A 23,486-nucleotide genomic window follows, 5' to 3' on the forward strand; every position below is an offset into this window, starting at 1 on the left:
TTTTTTTTTTACCGCTAATACAGCATATTTATGAACAATTACGTCGGTAATCAGCATTTTTGCTGCAAATTATTTATGAACGAGTCTTTATTAACTACATTGAAGAGAATCGCTTTATTTAGGTTGGATAAGATCTCCTACTTACTTACCGACATTCAACATTTACTTAGCCGCAGCCGCACACCTCAGGTGTGCTTGTGTTTGAGTATGTGAGAAGAGCTGGCTAAGCACGCAGTGGACCGAACCACTCTAAAGAAGGGGAGGGGGAGCTCAACTGTTTCTAAATGCATTTTAAATGACGAATGCGGTTTTCTTTCTACTTAGCAAATTATTTTAGGTATACACACACATATATTTTCACAATTGAGAGTTTTTTTTTTTAAATAATTATTTTTTTTTGAGGGGGGGACAACCCTCGGATGGGAGGGGACATGTCCCCCCGTCCCCCCTGGATTTACGCCCGTGGTTCTATACAGTATGAATGTGAAAATCATGAATGGAATTCGGACATACTACATCCACCATTTTTTTTTATCATCACGTGACCTACCTGCGTCAGTAGCGTCGCTTCACTCCCATTCATGAATTCTCTTGCTGGCCATCATGGGATAGCACAACTTGCATGGGATGCGCACTTCAGAATCTCGCCGAACGTAGTAAGTCATCCGGGTACTTCTCACATACTGCTTTTCGAATTCTTTGAATTCGGACTTAGTACTCGGCTCTCATACTGATTTTAGTGTACTATATAGTTTGGAAATATGCGGTTTCGGATGCAGCCATGGTCAAGACGATCTGCTGAAGTTTAAATCGTGCATCAGAAAGGGGATTTAAGTGACTTTGAACATGGCATGGTTGTTGGTGCCAGATGGGCTGGTCTGAGTATTTCAGAAACTGCTGATCTACTGGGATTTTCACGCACAACAATCTTAAGGGTTTACAGAGAATGATCAGAAAAAGAGAAAGTTTCCAGTGAGTGGCAGTTCTGTGGGTGCGTTGTTGATGCCAGAAGTCAGAGGAGAATGGCCAGACTGGTTCCAGCAAAGCAACATAGAAAGGCAACAGTAACTCAACCCCTTGTTATAACAGAGGTCTGCAGAAGAGCATCTCTGAACACACAACACATCCAACCTTGAGACGGATGGTCTACAGCAGCAGAAGACCACACCGGGTGCCACTCCTGTCAGCTAAGACATCTTCTGATGCCTACTTCCAGCAGGATAACTCACCATGTCATAAAGTGCAAATCATCTCAGACTGGTTTCTTGAATATGACAATGAGTTCACTGTACTCAAATGGCCTCCACAGTCACCAGATCTCTATCCATTAGAGCACTTTTGGGATGAGGTGGAATGGGAGATACGCATCATGGATGTGCACCTGACAAATCTCCAGCAACTGAGTGATGCTATCATCCCAATATGGAGCACAATCTCTGAGAAATATATTTCCAGTATCTTGTTGAATCCATGCCACATAGGATTAAAGCAGTTTGGAAGGCAAAAGGGTTCCAACGCGATACTAGTAACGTGTACCAAATAAAGTGGCCGGTGAGTGCATGTTAAACAGCTTTGCCACAATCTACACAGTAAAGTGCAATAGAAATAAAGATGCATTTAAAATAATTTTATATTAATAAATATTTTCCCCATGATTGGGCTATCTCAGCATTTCAACTCAAAATTAATAATCCACATTAAAAAATGATCATAAACGAATGAAATTCATCACCCCATGTAATTCCTGTGTGAAGCTGTCCACCTGGTAAAGATGCCATTTTCCTCTCTGTGATCTCAGTGCGCCCCCTTCTGGACAAACACCGCAAATGATTTCAAACAAAGCACACAGGTCTCAAACTGGATTCCTGGAGGGCCGCAGCTCTGCACAGTTTTGCTCAAACCTTAATCAAACACAGCTAATCCAAATAATCAAGGGATTGGAGACTCTTCTGAACACCTTGATTAGTTGGAGTGTTTGATTAGGGTTGGAGCAACACTGCAGAGCTGCGGCCCTCCAGGAATCCAGTTTGACACCTATGACAAAGAAACACTTCATGCACTGCAAGAACACAAGAAACTACAAGACCATCAGCAAGTATAGGAACAAATTTATTTCAATTTAAAACAGATACTTTATAATTTTTGTTGTTTTTTTTTTCCTTTTTTTTTTAGAAGGCGGTTATGAAAATCATTTCCATGTTTGAATGAGGTTCAGGCAACAGTGGTTGAAATGAAACAAATAAAAACAACAACAAACAAACTAACAAACAAAGTTATGGCGAGAATGTTGTAAAATCAATTTCCACTAGGTTTCTCCTCATGTCGAGGATTTTGATGCTTGTCTGAGCCCAAAACTCCTACCTGGACAAAGAGCACATGCTTTAATAATTACAATTCCTTTAAAAAAATAATAAAAGAGAAGAGAAAACAGCAGTTTATCCTCGAACTTAAATACAAAGTAAATCCGTTTACTCTCATTTAGTGTTTAACTTGTTTTTCAAAGAGGGCCGTATCTAATTTCACGGTCCGCATGTGATTTGGACAACAATTGGCACTTGTTATGAGTCAGTCTCAGAGAAGGGGATTGGCACGCACGATATTATACAACATTTACATTTGGTGTAATTACAAAAAAAAAAAAAGAAAAGCCAAGAGAGAAATCCCAAATCAAAATGCACATGGTTCTGGACTCAGCGTCTTATGGTAAATGGATTACAATTAAACGACGGGATGAAAAGCTGACATTTCAATGACTCTTTCAGAGGGTCAGAACTTTATCCATTCGACCGTCCACCAAACAGATGCATCTAACCGTAGCAGTAAACAAGCCTGCATGGAAATCTCGCTCTCGGCTTCATATTTGCTTCCAACAAGCTTCATGTGTTCATCCTAACCAACGGATTCATACCAAAGAGAAAGCTCTGAAAGCAGGGTTCATGTTAAGGGTGCATTTACACTACAGCAGTCTACAGTAAACTGATGTTTTCAAGATGTTAAAGAAAGAGTTCACCAAAAAAATGACAATTAAGTCATCAATTATTCACCCTTTACTCCTTACAAACCTTCAGGAGTTCTTAACGTCTGTGGAACACAAAGAAGATACTTAGAAAACTGCTGGAAACCGGTAACCATTGATTTTCTTAGAACACTGTAACTCACAATTGATTTGCACTGGGACAACATGAAGGAAGTCAACTTATTAGCTTTTACAAAGCAAAGTAGATTAAACTTTAAAGAATTAAGTTGTCCCAAAAAACTCTCAAGAATTATGTTGTTTCCGCTTATTTTAAATGAGTTTGATCAAGCAGCAAAAGTCTTTTTTTTTTTTTTAGCGTATTTGTTTTGGTTTTCAATGGTTACCAGATTCCAACATTCTTCAAAATATCTTCTTTTGTGTTCAACAGAAAAAAAGACTTAAAGAAACACTGGAAGGTGAGTAAATGATGACAGAATTACATTTTTTTAGGGTGAACTATCCCTTTAAATGTTAGCAAAATGATCCTTGTTCACCAGATTCACAAAAATGACTATAAATGGCACATTCTGCATGCCAAGCCAATAGATGGCGCCATTATTAAGAAACACTATGCGCCTAAACACATTTGCAAAGTGGTTCATTTGAAAATTTTCATCCCTATGGACTTATATCTTTGAAGGGAGCGACCACTTTAAAGGGATTATGGCATAGGGAGGAACCATTCGGAATGAAACGTGCTGTTTGACACCAAACAACTTAACAACTTTCCTACGCAAGAGATCATGGGGACCCGAAATGTCCACCAGTTGTACCCTTCAACATCCTTTATTCAGAAGACCCATTAATACGGGAGAATGGCCAGACTGGTCATTCAGAGTTTTATCTCTGAATAACACTGTTGAGAACCGGGATGGTTGCGGGAGATTGGTCTGAAATACGGGAGACTCCTGGCAAAATCAGGAGTGTTAGCAGGTATGGACCCATTTAAAGTGGCTAAATGTTGAGCACTATGATTTGGAGCGACACTTCAATAAGGCCGCCATGATTGTTTAACTCTAAATCAGGGGTGCTTAAACTCAGTCCTGGAGGGCCGGTGTCCTGCAAAATTTTGTTCCAACCCTAGTTAGACACAACTGAACCATCAAATTAAGCTCTTTCTAGGTATACTAGAAACTTCAAGCAGGCGTGTCAAAGGAAGTTGGAACTAAACTATGCAGGACGTCAACCCTGCAGGACCGAGTTTGGGCATCCCTGCTCTAAAGCATAGGTCTCAATCCAAATTCCCGGAGGGCTGCAGCTCTGCACAGTTTTGCTCCAACCCTAATCAAATGCAACTAATCAAGATGTTCGAGACTCTTGAACACTCTATTATTTGGATCAGCTGTGATTAGGGTTGAAGCAAAACTGGTAACAGGAATTGAGTTTGAGACCTATGCACTGAAGTGTCCTTCAGAGGGCGATACTATATCCAGTTTGGAACGACCAGCGGTTCTCCATCCAGGTCCTTGCGCTGCTTATTTTGCATGCCTCATTTGTTTAACACAGCTGATTTAGATAAGTAGAGAGCTCCAAGAAGGATCAGTGTTGAGCTCCACATGTTCCCTACATAGTGTTCACTGCTTTCTATGCCTCCCAATGCACACAGGAAAATAGGTTGAATTTGAAACGTGCTCAATTCAAAACAAACATAACCAAAAACAGAGATTAGCGCCGCAATTTTCAATTACTACAGATGTTTGATTCGGAAGATTTCATCAATATGTCGTAATATCTCTTAAGGGAGCGACCGCTTTAAAGGGATTATGACATAGGGAGGAACCATTGTGAATGAAGCATGCTGCTTGACACCAAACAACTTCCCTAGGCAAAGGATCATAGGGGACCAAAGTGTGCACCAGTTGTACCTTTCATTCAGAAAACCCATTCGAAGTGGCTGATTTTAAGCACTTCTCTTTGGAAGGAGACTTCAATATGGCAGCAGTGATTGTTTTTACTCCAAAGTGTCCTTCAGAGGGCGATATATCCAGTTTGGAAGGACCAGCGGTTCTCAATCCAGGTCCTTGTGGTGCTATTTTGCATGCCTCATTTGTTTAACACTCCTGATTGATAGAGGGGCATGTGTTGAGATTGACATGTTCCCTACATAGTGTTCACTGCTTTCTATGCTTTCTCATGCACAATGGAAATGCCATTCAAAACAAAACCAAAATTTTCAAGAATTTTCAATTATTACCGAAGTGTGAAAGGCTATTTAACCGTAATCATGTGATTAGCATAGAAGTCGCGTCTTGCGCATGTTACCCTTTAAATTAAACATGCTTTCAAACTGGAATCATTCACACTTCGCAGGGAACATGAAGTCAAATAGAATAAACCTTTAAAGCGGTAAGAGAAACCTACAAAATATGAGCATGAACAAGGATTGAGAAGCACCGAATGTTCATTGTTGACTACAAACCTATCGGCGTGCTTCTAAAAGTCGCAGATTGGCCTGAAATTAGTTCAATCAATGGCCAAATGATAGTTTTGGCTGATACAGTCTAGTGTAAATGCCCCCTGAAATGAAGGGAATTTGGTTGCAGCAAAAGCCACATTTCCTAAAGTAATAACATCCATTTTTATGGTGCGTATAAAGTAAGTTTTAGCACTCATTTGCCTACTGCAGTGTTTCTCAACCACGTTCCTGGAGGACCACCAACATGTTTTGAATGTCTTTTTCCTTTGTCACACTCGTTTCAGGTCTTTCAGTCTCTGCTAATGTGTTGATGATCTGTATCAGGTTTGTTTGTTTAAGGAGACATGGAAAATGTGCAGAGCTGGAACGTGGTTGAGAAACACTGCACAACTGAATGTTGTTTCCTGCATCAACAATATATTTCTAGCCTGACTTCTGTATCTAAACTGCCTTTGAAAACAGCCGTCAGTACCGATATGTCTATTCATCTGTCCGTTGATAGTTTTCAGTCACGTGACCTGCCTGGAGACCGGGCAAAAAAACAATAGGCCGTAACGGCAGCTACAATGTGATCTCCCTAAAATTGTAAAAAAAATCTGCTCAAATTTCCATACGTTTGAAGTTACGAATATTTGGATCACATATAAAATGAGATATAATCACAAACAGTAAATTGTGAGCACTTGTGATCCATATTCTGCACTTGCAGCCATTTCTCAGTCATTTCAAACTGTCATCTCTCTGTTACAGCTCCAATCTGGTGATGTTTACCTTTATCTTGTGAATATTCCTCAGAGATTTAGTCATTAGTGATGGATTTATGTGGAAAAGTGTCTGCTTTTGTGTTTGGTGTCGGTTTCTTTAGCTTGGATGAATCTTATTTGTTTACTTCTGCTTTAACTTCGCATTTCAGTTCATACTTTAATTGCACTTAACCTGCAAATTAGATTAGAAACTACATGAAAAGCGCGCTCAATTGTCTGCTTTTATGTTTGGTGTCGGTTTCTTTTGCTTAGATTAATATTTACTGCTAGTGAACGGAATCTATTTGTTCTCTTTAGCTATTCATATTTTGACTTTAGCATTTGAATGTATACTAAAATTGCACTTAGCCTGCAAATTAGAAACTATATAAAAAGTGCACTCAAGTCCCTAATGTCTTTGAAGGGAGTGACCGCTTCAAAAGGATTATGGCATAGTGAGGAACCATTCTGAATGAATCGTGCTGTTTGACACCAAACAACTTCCCTACCCAAAAGATCATGGGGGCCCGAAGCGTCCACCAGCAAAACCCTTCATTCAGAAGACCCCTACGAAGAGGCTAATTTTGAGCTACTACAGAAGTTCCATTTGGAAAATTTCATCCATATGCCCTAATATCTTTAAAGGGAGCGACCGCTTCAAAGGGATTATGACATAGGGAGGAACCATTCTGAATGAAGCATGCTGTTTGACACCAAACAACTTCCCTACGCAGAGGATCATAGAGGACCGACGTGTCCACCAGTTGTACTTTTCAATTAGAAAACCCATTCGAAGTGGCTGATTTTGCGCACTTCGGTTTGGAGCAACCCCATTATGTCGGCCATGATTGTTTTAACTCTAAAGTGTCCTTATGAGGGCGATATATCCAGTTTGGAAAGACTAGCGATTCTCAATCCAGGTCCTTGCGCTGTTTATTTTGCATGTCTAACTTGTTTAACACATATGATTTAGATAAGTAGAGAGCTCCGAGAAGGATCTGTGTTAAGCTCAAGTGTCTGCTTGTATGTTTGACGTCGTTTTTTTTTGCTTGGATTAGTGGATGAAATCTATTTGTTCAATTGAGCGATTCATAGTTTGACTTTTGCATTGGAATTTATACTTTAATTGCACTTAACCTGCAAATTACAATAGAAACTGTATAGAATAGAGACAGCTAAAGGATTGTTATGGGTCAACCATGCTACCATTCGGCACAAATCCGTACATTTCTCCTTTCTGGCTGATCTTTCTATGAAGGAATTGTGTAGAAGGACACCCTAGATGTGTCTCCTTATTGGTTAGTAATACTATATCTTATTGCATAACAGTTTTCTTGCTTTTTGGCTAAAATACTTGTCGGTCAGCAGGAGATAGTGAAGTTTTGTGTGTGATGTCACGTGAAAACTATCAACTGCAGAACCAAAGGCTAAAGCTCCAGGCATAGGATTCATAATCCAAAACTGGTACTATTTTTTCCACTCAGAAGCCGGCCAACAAATCACATCTGACCTGAGGAAAGTGCTGTTTGCTGTGTTCAGTGTTTGAAGCGCAGACAATACATGCAGGTCATTGGCAAGATCCAATAAACAAACAAAGTTTGGCCTCCAAACCTCATCAACTGTGCCCTGCGGACTAAAGAAGTGTGCTTGTCGCATGTCTACCAATCCTAAAATGCCCCGAAAAACATTAGACGGTTTCACAGAGGTAGAGGTTCTTGAGGGAACGATCAATATGAGACATCTGGAACTGGCACATTAATGGATATGTGTTGCTCAAACGGTCTAAGCATTTCAGGCATTCGCCTTGTGGCACGAAAAAACCCAAAAAGTGCATTAAGAATGATGCAAAATAAACAAATAAACCTCCCCTTCCAGAAGCAATGCATCTAATACGTTCTTATAGTGGGCAGAGCCTTGAACTCAATGTCAAAAGATTCATTCGAAGAATGAAATGCGTCAATACTATGGTATTTTGGATGGTCTAGTGCTCCATGGTTTGCTTGGTATCATTGGTTTCTTCAAATCTAACTCACTACGGATATCTAAGAAAACACTGGAGTTACAAAATGGTGAGATTTCCAAACCCCACTAAAACACTGAGTTCACACAGGTTTCGTTTTACAAAGAACACGTCAGGTTTTATATCCATCAAGAAAGAGTCTGATGACCGTGGCACGTGATGAACTCCGATGCATGGCAGCAAAAGTGATCAAATAAGAAGTAACACGTGGTGGAAATGGGTGCATTTCTGAATCTGCTCAAACCGATCACAAAAGTGAAGTTTCTCCTCGCACGTCCGACAGTGACCAATCGTTTCAGGATTTCGCACGGCACATTTTTTTCGTAGCCCTTGATGAAAATGAATGAAACATCACCTGTATAAAATATCGACTTTAAAAGAACTGTAGAATACTTGTTTTTTTTTCTTCGTCTATCTTTGCATCACGTACACAATGAAGGAAACAAGCCGTGAATTTAGAAAGAAATCGAAACGAAATCAGAATCGAAAGAAAGACAACAAAAAAAAAAACGTCACTGCTTGCAAAGCGTCGACCAAATAGATCTTCAATCACAGATAAAAAGCTGTCTATTCTCATATGGTACAGTTCCTATGTTTGTTGTTAAGCACTTCACCTAAACATCATCTGGAAATTTAACAATCGAATAAAAGAAAAAGTGAAAAGTGTGTTCAGGGAAATATAGTACAATATATTGTGTGTTTTGAGAAGAAGAAAAAAAAGCTGATATTTGTATCCATAACGGAGGTTTTATACAGCAGTACAGACACTAGTCTCCTATTTCTGTCTCATAACATGGGAGTGCTTCATATAGCAGAAGAGGAAACAATAGCATTCAAATTATCAACAACTTCAGATCTGGTCCATAAATTATATAAATAAAACGTTCTTTATTTAATTAATCTTTTGCTTAAAAATCTGATTTTTTTATTCTTATCTCATATAACATTCACACCATAGAGGAGGCGCGCTCCTTCTCTGATGCTTTTTTTCCGAAGTCTAGAATCTCTCAGACTATTGCTCATCATAACCGTGTGCATTTTAGATTAAAAATCACGTTCATCCTCCACGCGTACAGCTAAGTGTATATCATTTGACGTATTCATAGTGACCAAAAAAGAAAAGATCAAAACTTAAAACGAAGAATCACAGTATCAATAATATTGTAATTCATAAGAAAACCAACCGAACCGTACACAATTACGAAAAAGTGATTTTTTCTCTTATTTTTTTTGCCAAAGATAGTGTACCACAGACGTTTTGTACATAAGCAATAATGTGTATACGTATTTACAAATATAAATATACACAATCAATTAACTTCAGCGCATAAATGCATTCCTGTCCCCCCACCCTCGTCCTCCCACGATCCCACCAAAAGTCGTGCGAAAATATTGAAAATTGTTGACGGATAAAGTTACGCCATGACAATAATATTAATAATAACGGAAAAAAATAACTGCGTAAACAAATAATGAATTGTGTGCAACCGGGCCACTGGATGACGACGATACCCGCGAGTCTATGACCCGGATTTTGAATTAATAAAGTATCTGTTTACGAAAAAAAAAACAAAAAACAATGTTTTTAGATCGTGAAATTAAAACAAAAACAGGAGGATAAAAGATAACAACCATGGGGGAAGGAAGCAATGCAATCACTTTTAACGTTAAATGTGGAAATCTGCAGAACAATACCTTATCGTATGTGTTTCGCGCACATTTAAAAATCGGCGTCTCTTACCCATCATTAACTCGACTGCTGTTATAATTTACTTTATATTCGGTAGCAGTAGAAGTAGCTATAGTTACTTATCATTAAAAAGTTTTTAAAATGATCATCTCAGCAATATACACAGATTTAATTAGTTTCATCTCTCCCTCGCGTGCTTTGTATCGTTTTGCTTATATAGGCATTCTTACACTATTTTCGCTCATTATCATTTTTTTGTGTTTTCGTTTTTTTTTTTGTGACATTTTTTTGTTGGTTTTTGCATTTGCGATGCTCTCACAATGAAGTTTACATTCATCGATGCGAGTTGAAGACTAGCCTCGTCCAGAGAATCATCACATCTCTGCGAGTGAAAGGTTCTCCACACCATCACTGGAACCTGCTGGATTCTAGAATCCCACGGAATCCTCAGAATTCTAGAATTCCATTTTCGGAACCTCTGGCACCACAGCACTAGTCCATGTGTCCAAGTATGTAAATATATTGTGGTGATTATTTTATTCTCGTTTTCTCGTCTTTTTGCAGGGCTGTGAAAACCATTCCATTGATCCAGACAGAATTCCTGAAGAAGAAAAAAACCGAAACGCACATGGAGCAGATGGCGTGATTGAAGAGCGAGTGATAGTGCAGGAAGGGGAAGGAACGTCACTTCCAGTTTTTAATCAGGCCAACGGATCAAAATTCTCAACGTAGCTCCGCTCATCCAACGTTTTCCTTGAAATACATAAACGTTTGAAAGGCGAGTTGGAGTCTAACAGCCTTTGTCAAATCCGACCCAATTTTTGGGCGTTCAGATTTGATAAAGGGAAAGAGAAGCCTTAGATGAGAGCTGCCGGGGATGAGCGGACAGACTTACAAATAAAAACAAAAGCAGGATGTGTCTGTTTCCGATTCCACTGGACAGAAAGAGAAGAACCCTGGAAGCTGGGAAAGAGAAATGAAAAGAGCTGTGTGTTCATGATGCATGTGTGTTGTTTGTGTGTGTTTGTGTGTGTGTGCACGCTCTGTGGGTGCCTGTTCAATGCTTAATCATGTGATCGGTGTGGGGACTGGTCTCACACCAGGTTGTACTCCTTCAGGTTTAGCTGCAGGATGGTGTCTTTCACCGCTGCAAACACAAAGCGGATGTTCTCTGTGTCGGTGGCGCAGGTGAAATGAGAGTAGATGATCTTGTCGCTGTCAGGGTTCAGATCCACAAACATTTTCAGGATGAACTCACGTGCAGCTTGGGCATCCCTTTGGGGCCCTGCAAAACAATGATGTAAGCATGGAGTTAGACACTTCAACTTTAAACTAATTTTGTGCAGTTTTATACAGTCGAAGGCAAAATGGATGAAAATTTAAATCTTTGCAAGTTTTTTTTCCAAATGCTGCAATATTTTGCAAGATACTAATATTCAAATACTCCAGCTGACCATCCTGCCCGCATTTTTTTGGTGACCATTGCGTTCTAGGTTTTAATGGCCATGCCTCAGGTGATGATGTGCAGTCTGAACGTTCTAGTCACACCGGTGTGATTGTATGCTTCAGGGACCAGCCAAGGCTAATCACACCAGTGTGATCGTACGCATGAAAGGGTTAAATAGGGTTATTACAAGGTTTAACTAGATTAATTAGTCAAGTCATTGGACAATAGTAGTTTGTTATTTCCTTATATAATAATATTTATAGTTAATAAATAATAATAAATAAAATTTATAGTAAATAAAATAATTCTTACAGTGTCCTAACAACACACAACGCAAAAAAGTCATCAAAAAAAAGATCATTGCATTTTAAGGTTCCGATGGCTACTCATCAAATTTATCACGTGACCCACCAGCCCCAATGACCTATGTATATATCGTATTTTGTTTCTTTATGCCCTTTTCTATAAATATTGACAAATGTTCTAATTATATTGTGAAATTTCTGATACTCTGATTCTCAAACACGTGGTAGAACATATACTTTGTCTTTAAATAGCTTAATAAATAATCGTATTGTGTTAAAGGACGGGTAATGGGCATCGCTGATGTTGCTAGAAGGGATACAGCTGTTAACAACAAGTATTAATATTATTCATTAAATTAAACATTGATTTATAGGAGTATACCCCTACCTCAACCCTAAACCCAACCCTCATGGTAATCTAAAAATAGTATTTGTTGTACAGTGTCACAAAAATTACGCTAATTTTTAATTAGGAAATTTTTTGGGAATAATTAAAAAATTTGGGGCTAATAATTCTGACTTCAACTCTTCAATATTTATTTTATTTTTTATTTTTTTTCCAAGAGAGCCAAATATGCTGACGTTCAATAATTTCTAAAACATTAGCCCTGGAAATCTGTTAAGATTATTTTTTCCAGGCCAGAAAAATTACTTCTATATCTGAAATAATATACAGTTACACTGTAAGCACAATAGATGAGCAGACCAGTTGATGTTAATTCTGCAACTGCTGACTACTACTGGAGAGTTAATTTAAATATTCATAATTAAATAAGAACTTATCATTAATTATTAATATGCATATTTTTATTAGCTTAAGTCACTACAATAGTGTATTATTTCATAAAAAAAAAAAAATAAATAAAAATACATGGATATGCTCCCATATAACATCAGATGGAAAAATGTGCACTATTGCTAATCAATTTAAAGGACTTGACATTTCAGTTCACAATACTTCACAGATCATTTAATAAACTGTGCTGTAAATGCAAATTTTTAGGTTCAAGTAAAAACATGTTACTTCACTGGATGTTTGGAAGTAATCAAAATCCGGATAGTATAACACGTTTATTTGATGAAGTTCAAAAACAGTGACTTTAGAGTGACTTTGTGCAGATCTTTTTTCAGCAACACAAGCATTACTAGCTAATAGACCTTGAGAGAGTAAAACAGTAAACACCAGCACTCCTTTAATTAAATCAGCAGCCAATTCCACAGGTGTGGCTTCTGTTTGTATCGAAGCGATCTAGTTGATAAGCACAAGCAGAAGTACCGTCAAACTCTGGGAAATAGTCCACCAGGTGTGAGTAGGAGATCTTCTCCTCCAGCAGATCCTTCTTGTTGAGGAAGAGGATGACTGAGGAGTTCTGGAACCATGGATATGTGATTATCGTCCTGAACAGAGCCTTGCTCTCCTCCATACGATTCTGAACACAGACACAAATAATACGTCACTACATACAGTTGAAGTCAAAATGATTAGTGTTGCTTGATGCACATTATTAAATATAAGAGTTTTAAAGAGGACCTATTATGCAAAAATCACTTTTATAAGGAGTTTAAACACACTTTTATGGCAACAGTCTGTGAATATACAGTAAGCAGCTTCTAATGGCAGAAATGGTATAATCAGACTTAATAAAACAGCCAGCAGAAACACTTTGATTGACATTCTCCTTTGTAAGTGCCATCAGAAGGGGAAAGCCCTGCCCACTTGTGATGATCTCTCCCAAATTAGCATACAAGGTTGGTCTTGTTTATAAATGTGCCACTATGCTGACACATAGACATTTGCTATGCCCTCTTTTGAAAAGAGCATTTGAATTTAAAGCGAAAGGCACCAAGACAGCACAGTTACGATTAAAGGCTAAACTGGGGCAGATATAAAACCTTATTTTTGGGGTATTTTAAACTGAAGCTTATTTTACATCTTGTACAAAGGGGTATAATAGGTTCCCTTAAATTAGGGCTGCACAATACTGGGAGGACATGCAATATTCTTGTTGAGTATTGCGATAATTCTTAGAGAAAAGTGATTGTTATTCGGTTTATTCATTTATTTTTTTAATGATTAATGTAATGACCATACTTGTATAAAGAGGTAAAAGTGGATATTTTTTAATCTTAAAAACGGCCAATAACAGTCATAATTGTTCAGTACGTAAACACAATGACCAGTTTTGCTTAAGAATGTGCTCACATGGTCACATGATTTCAGTAGCGATTGGTACTAAACTCGATACTTCTGAAAACCATACTGCGGCACATTAAAAAAAATTGCAAGCTGCCTACTATTCTGCAAGTGTACTTTTATAATGTTTTATAAATCTATTTTATAAATGCACTTGAATGCAAAGTACTTTGAAATGCAGAGTACTTTTTTAAATAATAATTGTGTTTGAATTGTGCTCAGTGTTTTTTGATAGAGTCATTTTTTCATTGCTATTATCTAGGGATGCACCGATATGGATTTTTTTTGGCCGATATCGATAACCGATAACTCTTTAGACTTGGATGCCGATAGCCGATATACATAGGCAGATAATTCTAAATATTTCAAAATGTTATATTTTTATACAGCAAACTTCTGAATAGTCTATACTCAAAGCAAAAAAAAGCTATAATTTCAAAATTGCAAGGTGATTATATAGACCTATATTCACGATTTCACGTAAATCAGCATGCCAAAAATAAATTATTTCCTCTTCTTCATAGCAAATTAACATGCGACTTGACTGTTCCATAAAAATAATAGGTTAAATAACAAAAAGGGATTTAATTAACAAGAAAGTTAAATATATTTTAAATAAAATGAAAATGAAAGAGCTAAGGACTGAAACCAGTCCAAATGTTCTTGAATAAAACGTGTTACAGTGATGTACATGTGTACAATGTCATGTTCAAACACCTCAAAAAAAGCCTTTTTTGGACAGTTCAGAGCCACCGTACAAGCAAAAAGCTACATACAGATTGTATTACTTTAGCAAATGCGGCATGAACCAACCTGTTCAATTACGTAATTTATCGGCTTAAAGATATCGGCCTAATTTAGACATCAGATCGATAATGATAATCATAAAAAATAGCATTTATCGGCCGATAACAATATGGTCACCGATATATTGTGCATCCCTAATATTATCTCTTGTGAATTATTTTTATAATTAGTAAATTATCTAAAATTTAAAGCACTTTGAATTATAATTGTGTGTGAATTTTGCAGTGTTGTTTTTTTTGATAGAGTAACTTCTGTCATTTATCAAAAAATTGTTTTAAGTTTTTAATGTTAAACTAATAAACAATAATGAAATAATGATTTATAATTTAAATAAAAATATATTAATAGTTCTTTGTGCTAAATCTATAAACATGCTTTGTCCAGAAATAATATATTTAAATAATAAAACGAATGCTTTCAAACAAAACTTTTTTACCTGAAAACAATATATTGAATAAACTAGTTCCCAAGAAAATAAAGGATTAAATAACATATAATAATATTTAAAATAATAATAATAATATAATACTAAAGGAGTCAAAATATATAATACAATAAAATCCAAAAACAAAAAGCAACAAAAGCAAGTAAAACGCAAAAAGTTGAAAACAAAAATGAAAAAAAATTTTTTTTTAAACATTTAGAAATAAATTATTATATACAGTGCTCATTTAAATGAATATTTTCTAAAGGACGCTTCACAATATTATATTTGTACATATAAATTAGATTATTCAGAAAGAGCTAATCCAACAAAATAACTTACAATAAAGGTCCAAAATTAGTACACCCAAATTCATATCTTAGGAAAAAATATTAAATAAAAATTTTAAAAAAAGAAGAAAAAAAAGAAGAGAAGAGAAATAAAAAAACTGAATTTTGTTGAAATTTTGTAGTTTGTCATTTATTTTTGCAATGTTTGAGATGAATTTATGATGACTAAGGTGACTAAAATACTATTTTAATAAATATTATCTGCTTAATAAATCTGTTTTGTCTGAATGCACCAAAATATGACCTATATTCACTGAGAAAAAAAAACATCAATAAATCATAATTAAAAATCATTGACATTAGGATAACCAAAAGAGTAGTATAGATTATTAAAGCATGCAGTTATGAATATTTCAGACTCCAGCTCTCTCACCTCGTTGTCTGATTCCACCAGAACCTGATCGTATTCGCTCAGCGCCACCAGAAACATGATGGACGTCACATTCTCAAAACAGTGGATCCACTTCCTGCGCTCTGACCTCTGACCCCCGACATCAACCATCCTAAGATTCACAGAGAGCCAACGTTTGCATTATTGATTCTTACAGACATTATATCAATTAATAATTCAGCATTATACTGTGCACAGTATGCAAATCCTCAGCATGCCTGGAACAAAAAAAAAAGTGCTAATATGTGCCGACCACAAAATCACTGTACAGCATCCCACAATGCAATGCACTTAACATGAATTCTCAGTTCTAAGAGTGAGGGAGAATTTTGATTAAAATAATCAGGGAGCACCTAATACCAAAAGCCCCTTTCACACAGTGATACCGGTAAATATCCGAAAAAAAAAAAAAAACAGCGCACATCTGAGGTAAAGCGTGTCCGGCCAGAGATGGCGCTGTTCCTCCAGCAGTGATTTATGCGGATTGACACAGCGCCCCCTGCTGGAGCCAGAGCTCCAGTCCTGAGCCAGCAGTTCACAGAGGGGCCTTTGATAAATGAAGCCCTCTAGGATTGGCTGCCCAAAATAAAGCTCCTTCAGATAGAAAGCGTCCTCATTTCCTTCAGCCAGGGGCTCGGTGACCTACTTCCGAACATACACACATACGCTCTTTAATGTAGGACGAGGCTCCACATTTACTCCGCACTTGGCCAACTTTGGACTGAGAGGGAGAGCGGGACGTGAAGGGATGGAGAAAAGGCTGTGAGTGAGTGAGCATGGGCATGAGGTGCGTGAGGGTTTAAGGCAGTTTGACGGAGATTAACACAGAGCTGAAGGCAATCATTGATGGAGGCAATAAGGCAGAAGTAATCTCTCGTGTCCTTTGATGAAATTTCATCTCATCACGCACATAGGAATGAAAATAAATAAAGGAAATACACCAGGAGTTTCATTGGAGTCTCTTCACACACAAGAAGGTTTAAATCCCTCTTCAGTTTTTGGTTGCCCAAAACAAATTCAAGTGGCCCAAATAGAAAAGATGCTATTTAGTAAATACAAAAAAGTAAATACATCTAGTAAATAAAAAAATAAAAAAATTATATATATATATATATATATATATATATATATATATATATATATATATATATATATATATATATATATATATAGATGCATTCATTGAAGCCCACCAATATTTAAAAAAAATAAATAAATAATAATTAAAAAAACATTTAGAATATTATTTATTTTATTTCTTTATTATTGTACTTTTATTTACTTATTTACAAAATCGATTTAATTAATTTATTTATTATTGTATTTATTTGAATATTTTTAAATTTATTTATTATTTGATTTTTATTCATTTATTTTATTTCTTTTATCTTAATTCTTTATTATTGCATTTTTACTTATTTCTATATTTTATTATTTACAAAATTGATTTAATTGATTGATTTATTTAGTTTATTATTGTATTTATTTATTTTATTATTTTATTTATTGACTATAGCTTTTTTATTCATTTATTTCATTTTTTTTATTAATTTATCTTTACTTATTTCTTTATTTTATTATTTACAAAAATTATTGATTTATTTGATTTATTTATTATTGTATTTTTATTTGTTTATTTTATTTTTTTAATTGGTTTATTTATTTTATTTATTTATTATTGCATTTATTTAATTAATTAATTAATTAATTTTATTATATAAATTTTTATCTATTTATTCATTATTGTATTTTTATTTATTTGATTGTTTTTTATTTTATTTATTTATTTTATTATTTAGTTATTTATTGATTATTGTATTTTCAGATATATTTTTAAATATATTTATTTACTATTATATATATATATATATATATATATATATATATATATATATATATATATTATTTTATTTAAAAATATTTATTTACTACTATTATAATATATTTTTATTTTATTATGATTTTAGAATTTATTTATTTATTTTATTATTTTAGGATTTCTTTATTTCTTAATTTGTATTTCTTTATTATTGTATTTTACTTATTTTATTATTTAAAAACAGATTTATTTTTTTGTTTATTTATTATTGTTTTTTTACTTATTTATTTATTTGCTTTTTTACTTCCCCTGAAAAAAACCTTTTGTCTACTTTTATACAGTTAATTTATTCATTATTCATTTATTTTTTTATGAAGTTCATACTAAAAGTACCACTCATTTATTTGACACCAACAGCAAATATTTATAGTGTGTCCTTGCTGCATGACAATTACATAAAACACAATTACCCAATTTGTTTAGAAAGCAAAAGCATTGAAATAGGTTATATTTTCCCTCCTATTAAGATAGCCCAACAGGCAGGATGGATTACATTTTTGTAGCCCAACTGGAAAATGAATAGCCCTAGAATATCGGGCTAGCAGTTTTGCGAGCCCTCGATATGATAAATTTAGTGTGTAGTTAAATACCTGTGCCTAAAAGCACAATTGCAGGAATTATGAATCTAGGTCATTAATGGTATGGAAAAATACGTTTATAATATGCAACAAACACTATTGCTGTTTTGCAAATTCAATAAGTACCATTTAAACAATGTTGAATATACAGTTGAAGTCAGAATTATTAGCCCTCCTGAATTATTAGCCCCCCTGTTTATTATTTCTCCAATTTCCGTTTAAAGGAGGGAAGATTTTTTCAACGTATTTCTAAACATAATAGTTTTAATAACTCATCTCTAATAACTGATTTATTTTATCTTTGCCATGATGACAGTACATAATATTTTACCAGATATTTTTTCAAGACACTTTTATACAGCTTTAATGACCTTAAAATGTTTCATATTAAATTAAAAACTGCTTTTATTCTAGCTAAAATAAAACAAATAAGTTTTAATATTTGGGAAAAATTAAAACAAGAAGAAAAAATTTAAAGCGCGGGCTAATCATTCTGACTTCAACTGTGTGTGTGTGTGTTGTGTGTGTGTGTGTGTGTTTATATATATATATATATATATATATATATATATATACACACACACACACACACACACACACACACACACACACACACACACACACACACACATACATACACACATATACATACAAATACATACATTTGTGTCTATATATGTGTCTACATACATACATACATACATACAATAAAAACTAAATAATAGCACTTTTTGGCTCTCTATATAAAAATATATATAATAAAATTATTAATAATTTAAAGTGTCATTTCCAGTGTCATTTTGCCTGAAATGACACTGGAAAAACTAAATCTAAAAAAAAAAAACCTTTGATAATTAAGTCTAAAATTAATTTTAAAAATACAAATAAGCTAATTTTAGATGAGAAAAAAAGCAGATATATATTTTTAAATGTGCAAATTTGGCCATTTAGTACTGAAAGTTCAATATTTAGGTAAAATAAAAAGGTGGGAAAACGTGCAATTCTAGGATTTACAGTCGGAAAAAAAACATGTAACATGCAACTATAGAAATGTTGTCTTAATTTAGTGATTAGGGCTAAAATAAAAATTAATAATGGGCAATATAACATAATATAATATAATATAATATAATATAATATAATATAATATAATATAATAAAATATAATATAATATAATATAATATAATATAATATAATATAATATAATAACTAGGTAGCTCAGTGGTTAGCACTGTCGCCTCAGAGCAAGAAGGTCGCTAGTTCAAGCCCCGGGATGGCTCAGGTAGCGTTTGTGTGTGGAGTTTGCATGTTCTCCCCGTGTTGGCATGGGTTTCCTTCAGGTGCTCCGGTTTCCACCACAGTCCAAACACGTGCGCTTTAGGTGAATTGGATAACCTAAATTGGCGTATGAGTGTGTGCGTGTATGGATGTTTCCCAGTACTGGGTTGTGGCAAGATAAAACATATGGTGGAAAATATATTGAAAACATATGCTGGAAAAGCTGGCGGTTCATTTCCCTGTGGCGACCTCTGAAGTAGAGAATAAGCCGAAGGAAAATGAATGAATGAATATAATAAGTATTAGGCCTAAATTATGGCAAAAGAAATCTACATTATCGTAATACTGGAAGTAAGATTGATTAGAATATTTTCACATTCATATATAATTTAACATTATCTTCAAAACTCGTAGTTTTAATGAACCAGTTTTTGCCTACACTGGCCACACCCTTAAGTCATGAATATTAAAGAATATTCACGCTCTGACATACATCTACATTCATTGATGTTAGCAGATGCCTTTATACCTTTTATCTGAAGAAAGCAATAACACAAGACAGAACTGATAATACAAAGTTTCAAATGAGGTCAAATAATTGATTGGTAAAAAGGCGGAAGCTGGTAAGTGCTAAGCATTATGGGATTGACTTGTGGATTCATTTAACCACAGCAACCGGATGGCAGAGGCTTCTGACTGGAGTCCTTTTAACTGCGGCCAATGAAAAATAAACCTCATTAAAACTTAATGATCATCTCACACCAGTCAAACGTTTTAGTTCTACAGAAATGTCAAATCTGATCACACAAAGACGCAACAGATTTATCAAAATTGATAGTAAAGACATTTAAAACACTGCAAATGTTCTAACTTTCTATTATTTCCTTTAATCAAATGGTAACACTTTACAATAGGGTTGTATTGGTTAATGTTAGTTAATGCATTTACTAACATGAACAAGCATGTAAGTGTGCATCTTCAGTGTTTAAAAAAACGGTTCTGCTTCATATTATTTACCTGTAATAGATGCTAATTTCAGGATTTATTGATGGTTTATCTAACATGAACTAATTATGAACAATACTTTTACAGCATTTCTTAATCAGAGTTCAACATTCACTAATGCATTATTATCACAAAGCATCAGATCATCATATCTAAATGATTTCTGAAGGATTGTGTGGCACTGAAGATTGGAGGAAAGATGCTAAAAATTCAAAGCAATCAAATTCAATTACATTAAAAAAATATATTATTTGAAAAGGTTGTTTTATTTAAGTGTCAATAGAATTAATTATGCAAAATAAATACATAAATAATGTTTTCTCCTTCCAAACACAACAAAAATGATCCAAACCGTTCATTAAAAACTGAAATACTGTAGAATTCTAATATTTAATAGGATTGGGCGATGTCGACCAATTAGGCATCATACGACGTCTAATGTGAAACATTGCGATGGATGATAGCATCGTCGTTGTAGGCGGCGGTGAATAAACTATTTATGAATCATGATGAATTAATTATTTGTGGCTTACCGTTTTTAGTTTTACCCATAACCAGGGCCAGACGAAATCTGCAGACATTTTTTGCTATTTCTGCGCAATATTTAGGTAAAAATCTTGCGGATTTATGTCGAATGATTTTAGCAGTATCATAACTAAAACCTCAATATATGAAATAAAAAGTAACGCCTTTTTGACTTGTATTTAATGTTTACAATGCAAATCCAATTAGATCCACTTTATTTGGAAAACAAAGCAAGTCTCTCATATAATAGATCTACTAAAAGACAGAAAATATTACTTTACAAACTGCATTGTACATAAATCATACCAACACTTTCATATTAGTCAATAATATTACTGAAATTAATTTAAAAGCTGAATAAATACGAATTTACACACATTTACACAAGTAAATAAACTAAATCAATGACGGGCTAAAAATCTGCAGAGTTCCACGCGTGCAGATTCTGTGTGGGCCTAGCCATAACCAGATCATAAATAAATAAGTATAAGTTACACACAAATGACCACCTGTCGATCACTTTTTCCGCAGGACTCTGGCATGAATAAGCAATGTGTCGTTACAATGGCGTCGATAAACCTGGCTGTTAAAAAAGTGCACAACCAACAGCATCTGAGGTTTTCACTAAAATGAATAAGTACAAGTGTGAAAGCGAAAGATTGATGCAGTTTACTGACGCTGTGACATGTTACATGATAAGGTAAGAGATGACAGCTGTCTGTGCAATCTGGGGCTGCTTATTGATCATAAATGTATTGTTTTCACTTCTGCGCCATGGAAACACCGCGATTCATTTGGCAACTGTTGAATATAGTTCAGTAAAAAGAATGCTGTGTATTTAAGCGTAAATAACTTTTTTACAGTAGAATAAAAACCAAATTGAAGCATACAGGTATGTGCATAAAATAAAGATTCTACACTTTCAAACTAAACCACTTACGGGGGTCTGGTGCAATGCTAGCCCTTTAAATCCTAAAGCGAAAATCGTTGACGTCACGTACCCGAGTCTGGAGAGTTTAACTGGTTAAGTCATTACAAACCATTGAGTTTCTTCGGTCGAACACAAAAGAAGATTATTTGAAGAAAGCTGGAAACATGTAACCATTGACCTCCACAGTAGGAAAAACAAACAGTATGGAAGTCAACGGTTACAGGTTTCTAGCTATCTTCAAAATATCTTCTTTTGTGTTCAACAGAAGAAAGGAACACATCAAGGTTTGAAACAATTAGAGAGTAAGGGTGCTTTTACACCTAGAAGTTTGTTTCGGAACCTGGTGCGTTTCTCCAGTTTTCACAGATAATATCTTATTGCTCATCATCATGAATTAAAATAAGGATGCATGACAGCTGAGCGGGTCTCTGCAAAATAAACTGTGAAACTCTGACCAATATGAGGAGAGTTTACTCTCACGTGACTTGTTTTAGCTCTTTTGGTCCGTTTAGAAACTTTGCAGTGTGCAAGCCAACCACACCAAAAGCAAAGAGCAACATTGGAACAATTTTAATTCCTATTTCAGCACAAGAGAATCGATCCACAGGTGTGAATGCACCCTAAATGACAGTAAAATTGGTGTAATGTCCCTTTAAATGAGTGCTTAAACCCAAAAACTGAACCAAAGACAGTACTTTTCATTAAAACCACAGTAAAACTAGACTGTAATCTTTACGTAAAGGGATAGTACACCTTTAAAATCTTAATTTACTTACTATTTACTCTCTCTCCAAAAACTGCAACAAAGACATCTATGACTGATGTGTGACTAGATCTTTATAGGTGGCACACTAGAAAGTCATCTGTGGCTCTTGAAAATATTAATAACTCTCCAGTTCTCAATGTTAACCTACATTCAGTGAGAAGGGAAGAAAAAAAAACGAGCTCCTAAATATCGAACGAAGGCAGATGAATAATTGCCCTGCGTCCTCTACCTGAAAATGATGCTTTGAAGGTCGAATGGGTATTCAATGATCCCCGTGGTCGGGATTCGAACCCTCAGGACATCCTGCTGGGTGGGAAGGTACGAAGATTCGGCAATACGATCCAGATCAGACAGATAACTGAGAAAAAGAGAAAGAGAGAAAAATAAAACATCACTAACCCCTTTACTTCACTAGCGTGTGGTTTGGTAAAGGATGCTTCCCCAGTCAGCAGATCTCAGAGGATATTCATTATGTTGTCTTATGAGACGATCTAAATAAAACAGCACCTAAATAGGGAAGACTGATGATTTGTTGAACTGGTCAAATGAAGGTAGACTTCATGTGATTGAAGCATTATACAGTCGAAGTCAGAATTATTAGCCCTCCTGAATTATTAGCCCCCATGTTTGTTTTTGTTTAACGGAGAGAAGATTTTTTTCAACACATTTGTAAACATAATCGTTTTACTAACAATTTTTTTAATAACTTATTTATTTTAT

At 35.0% G+C, this 23,486-nt stretch overlaps 1 protein-coding gene across 3 annotated transcripts in view; it reads right to left on the reverse strand.

The window, feature by feature from the left end:
• Positions 1 to 2,090: 2,090 nt before the first annotated feature.
• gna11b (guanine nucleotide binding protein (G protein), alpha 11b (Gq class)) overlaps positions 2,091 to 23,486 on the reverse strand; it is an 89,370-nt gene continuing 67,974 nt past the window's right edge. The window contains exons 4-8 of one of the 3 annotated variants that reach the window (XM_073916274.1): positions 22,996 to 23,124; positions 15,786 to 15,915; positions 12,914 to 13,067; positions 9,042 to 11,170; positions 2,091 to 5,660 (exon numbers count right to left, since the gene is read on the reverse strand). In XM_073916274.1, the coding sequence (XP_073772375.1) occupies positions 10,980 to 11,170; positions 12,914 to 13,067; positions 15,786 to 15,915; positions 22,996 to 23,124 (604 nt within the window). In that variant the 3' untranslated portion in view covers positions 2,091 to 5,660; positions 9,042 to 10,979. 3 annotated transcript variants of the gene reach the window in all.

This window comes from Danio rerio, chromosome 2, assembly GCF_049306965.1.
Source record: "Danio rerio strain Tuebingen ecotype United States chromosome 2, GRCz12tu, whole genome shotgun sequence".
In the NCBI taxonomy this organism is placed as follows: domain Eukaryota; kingdom Metazoa; phylum Chordata; class Actinopteri; order Cypriniformes; family Danionidae; genus Danio; species Danio rerio.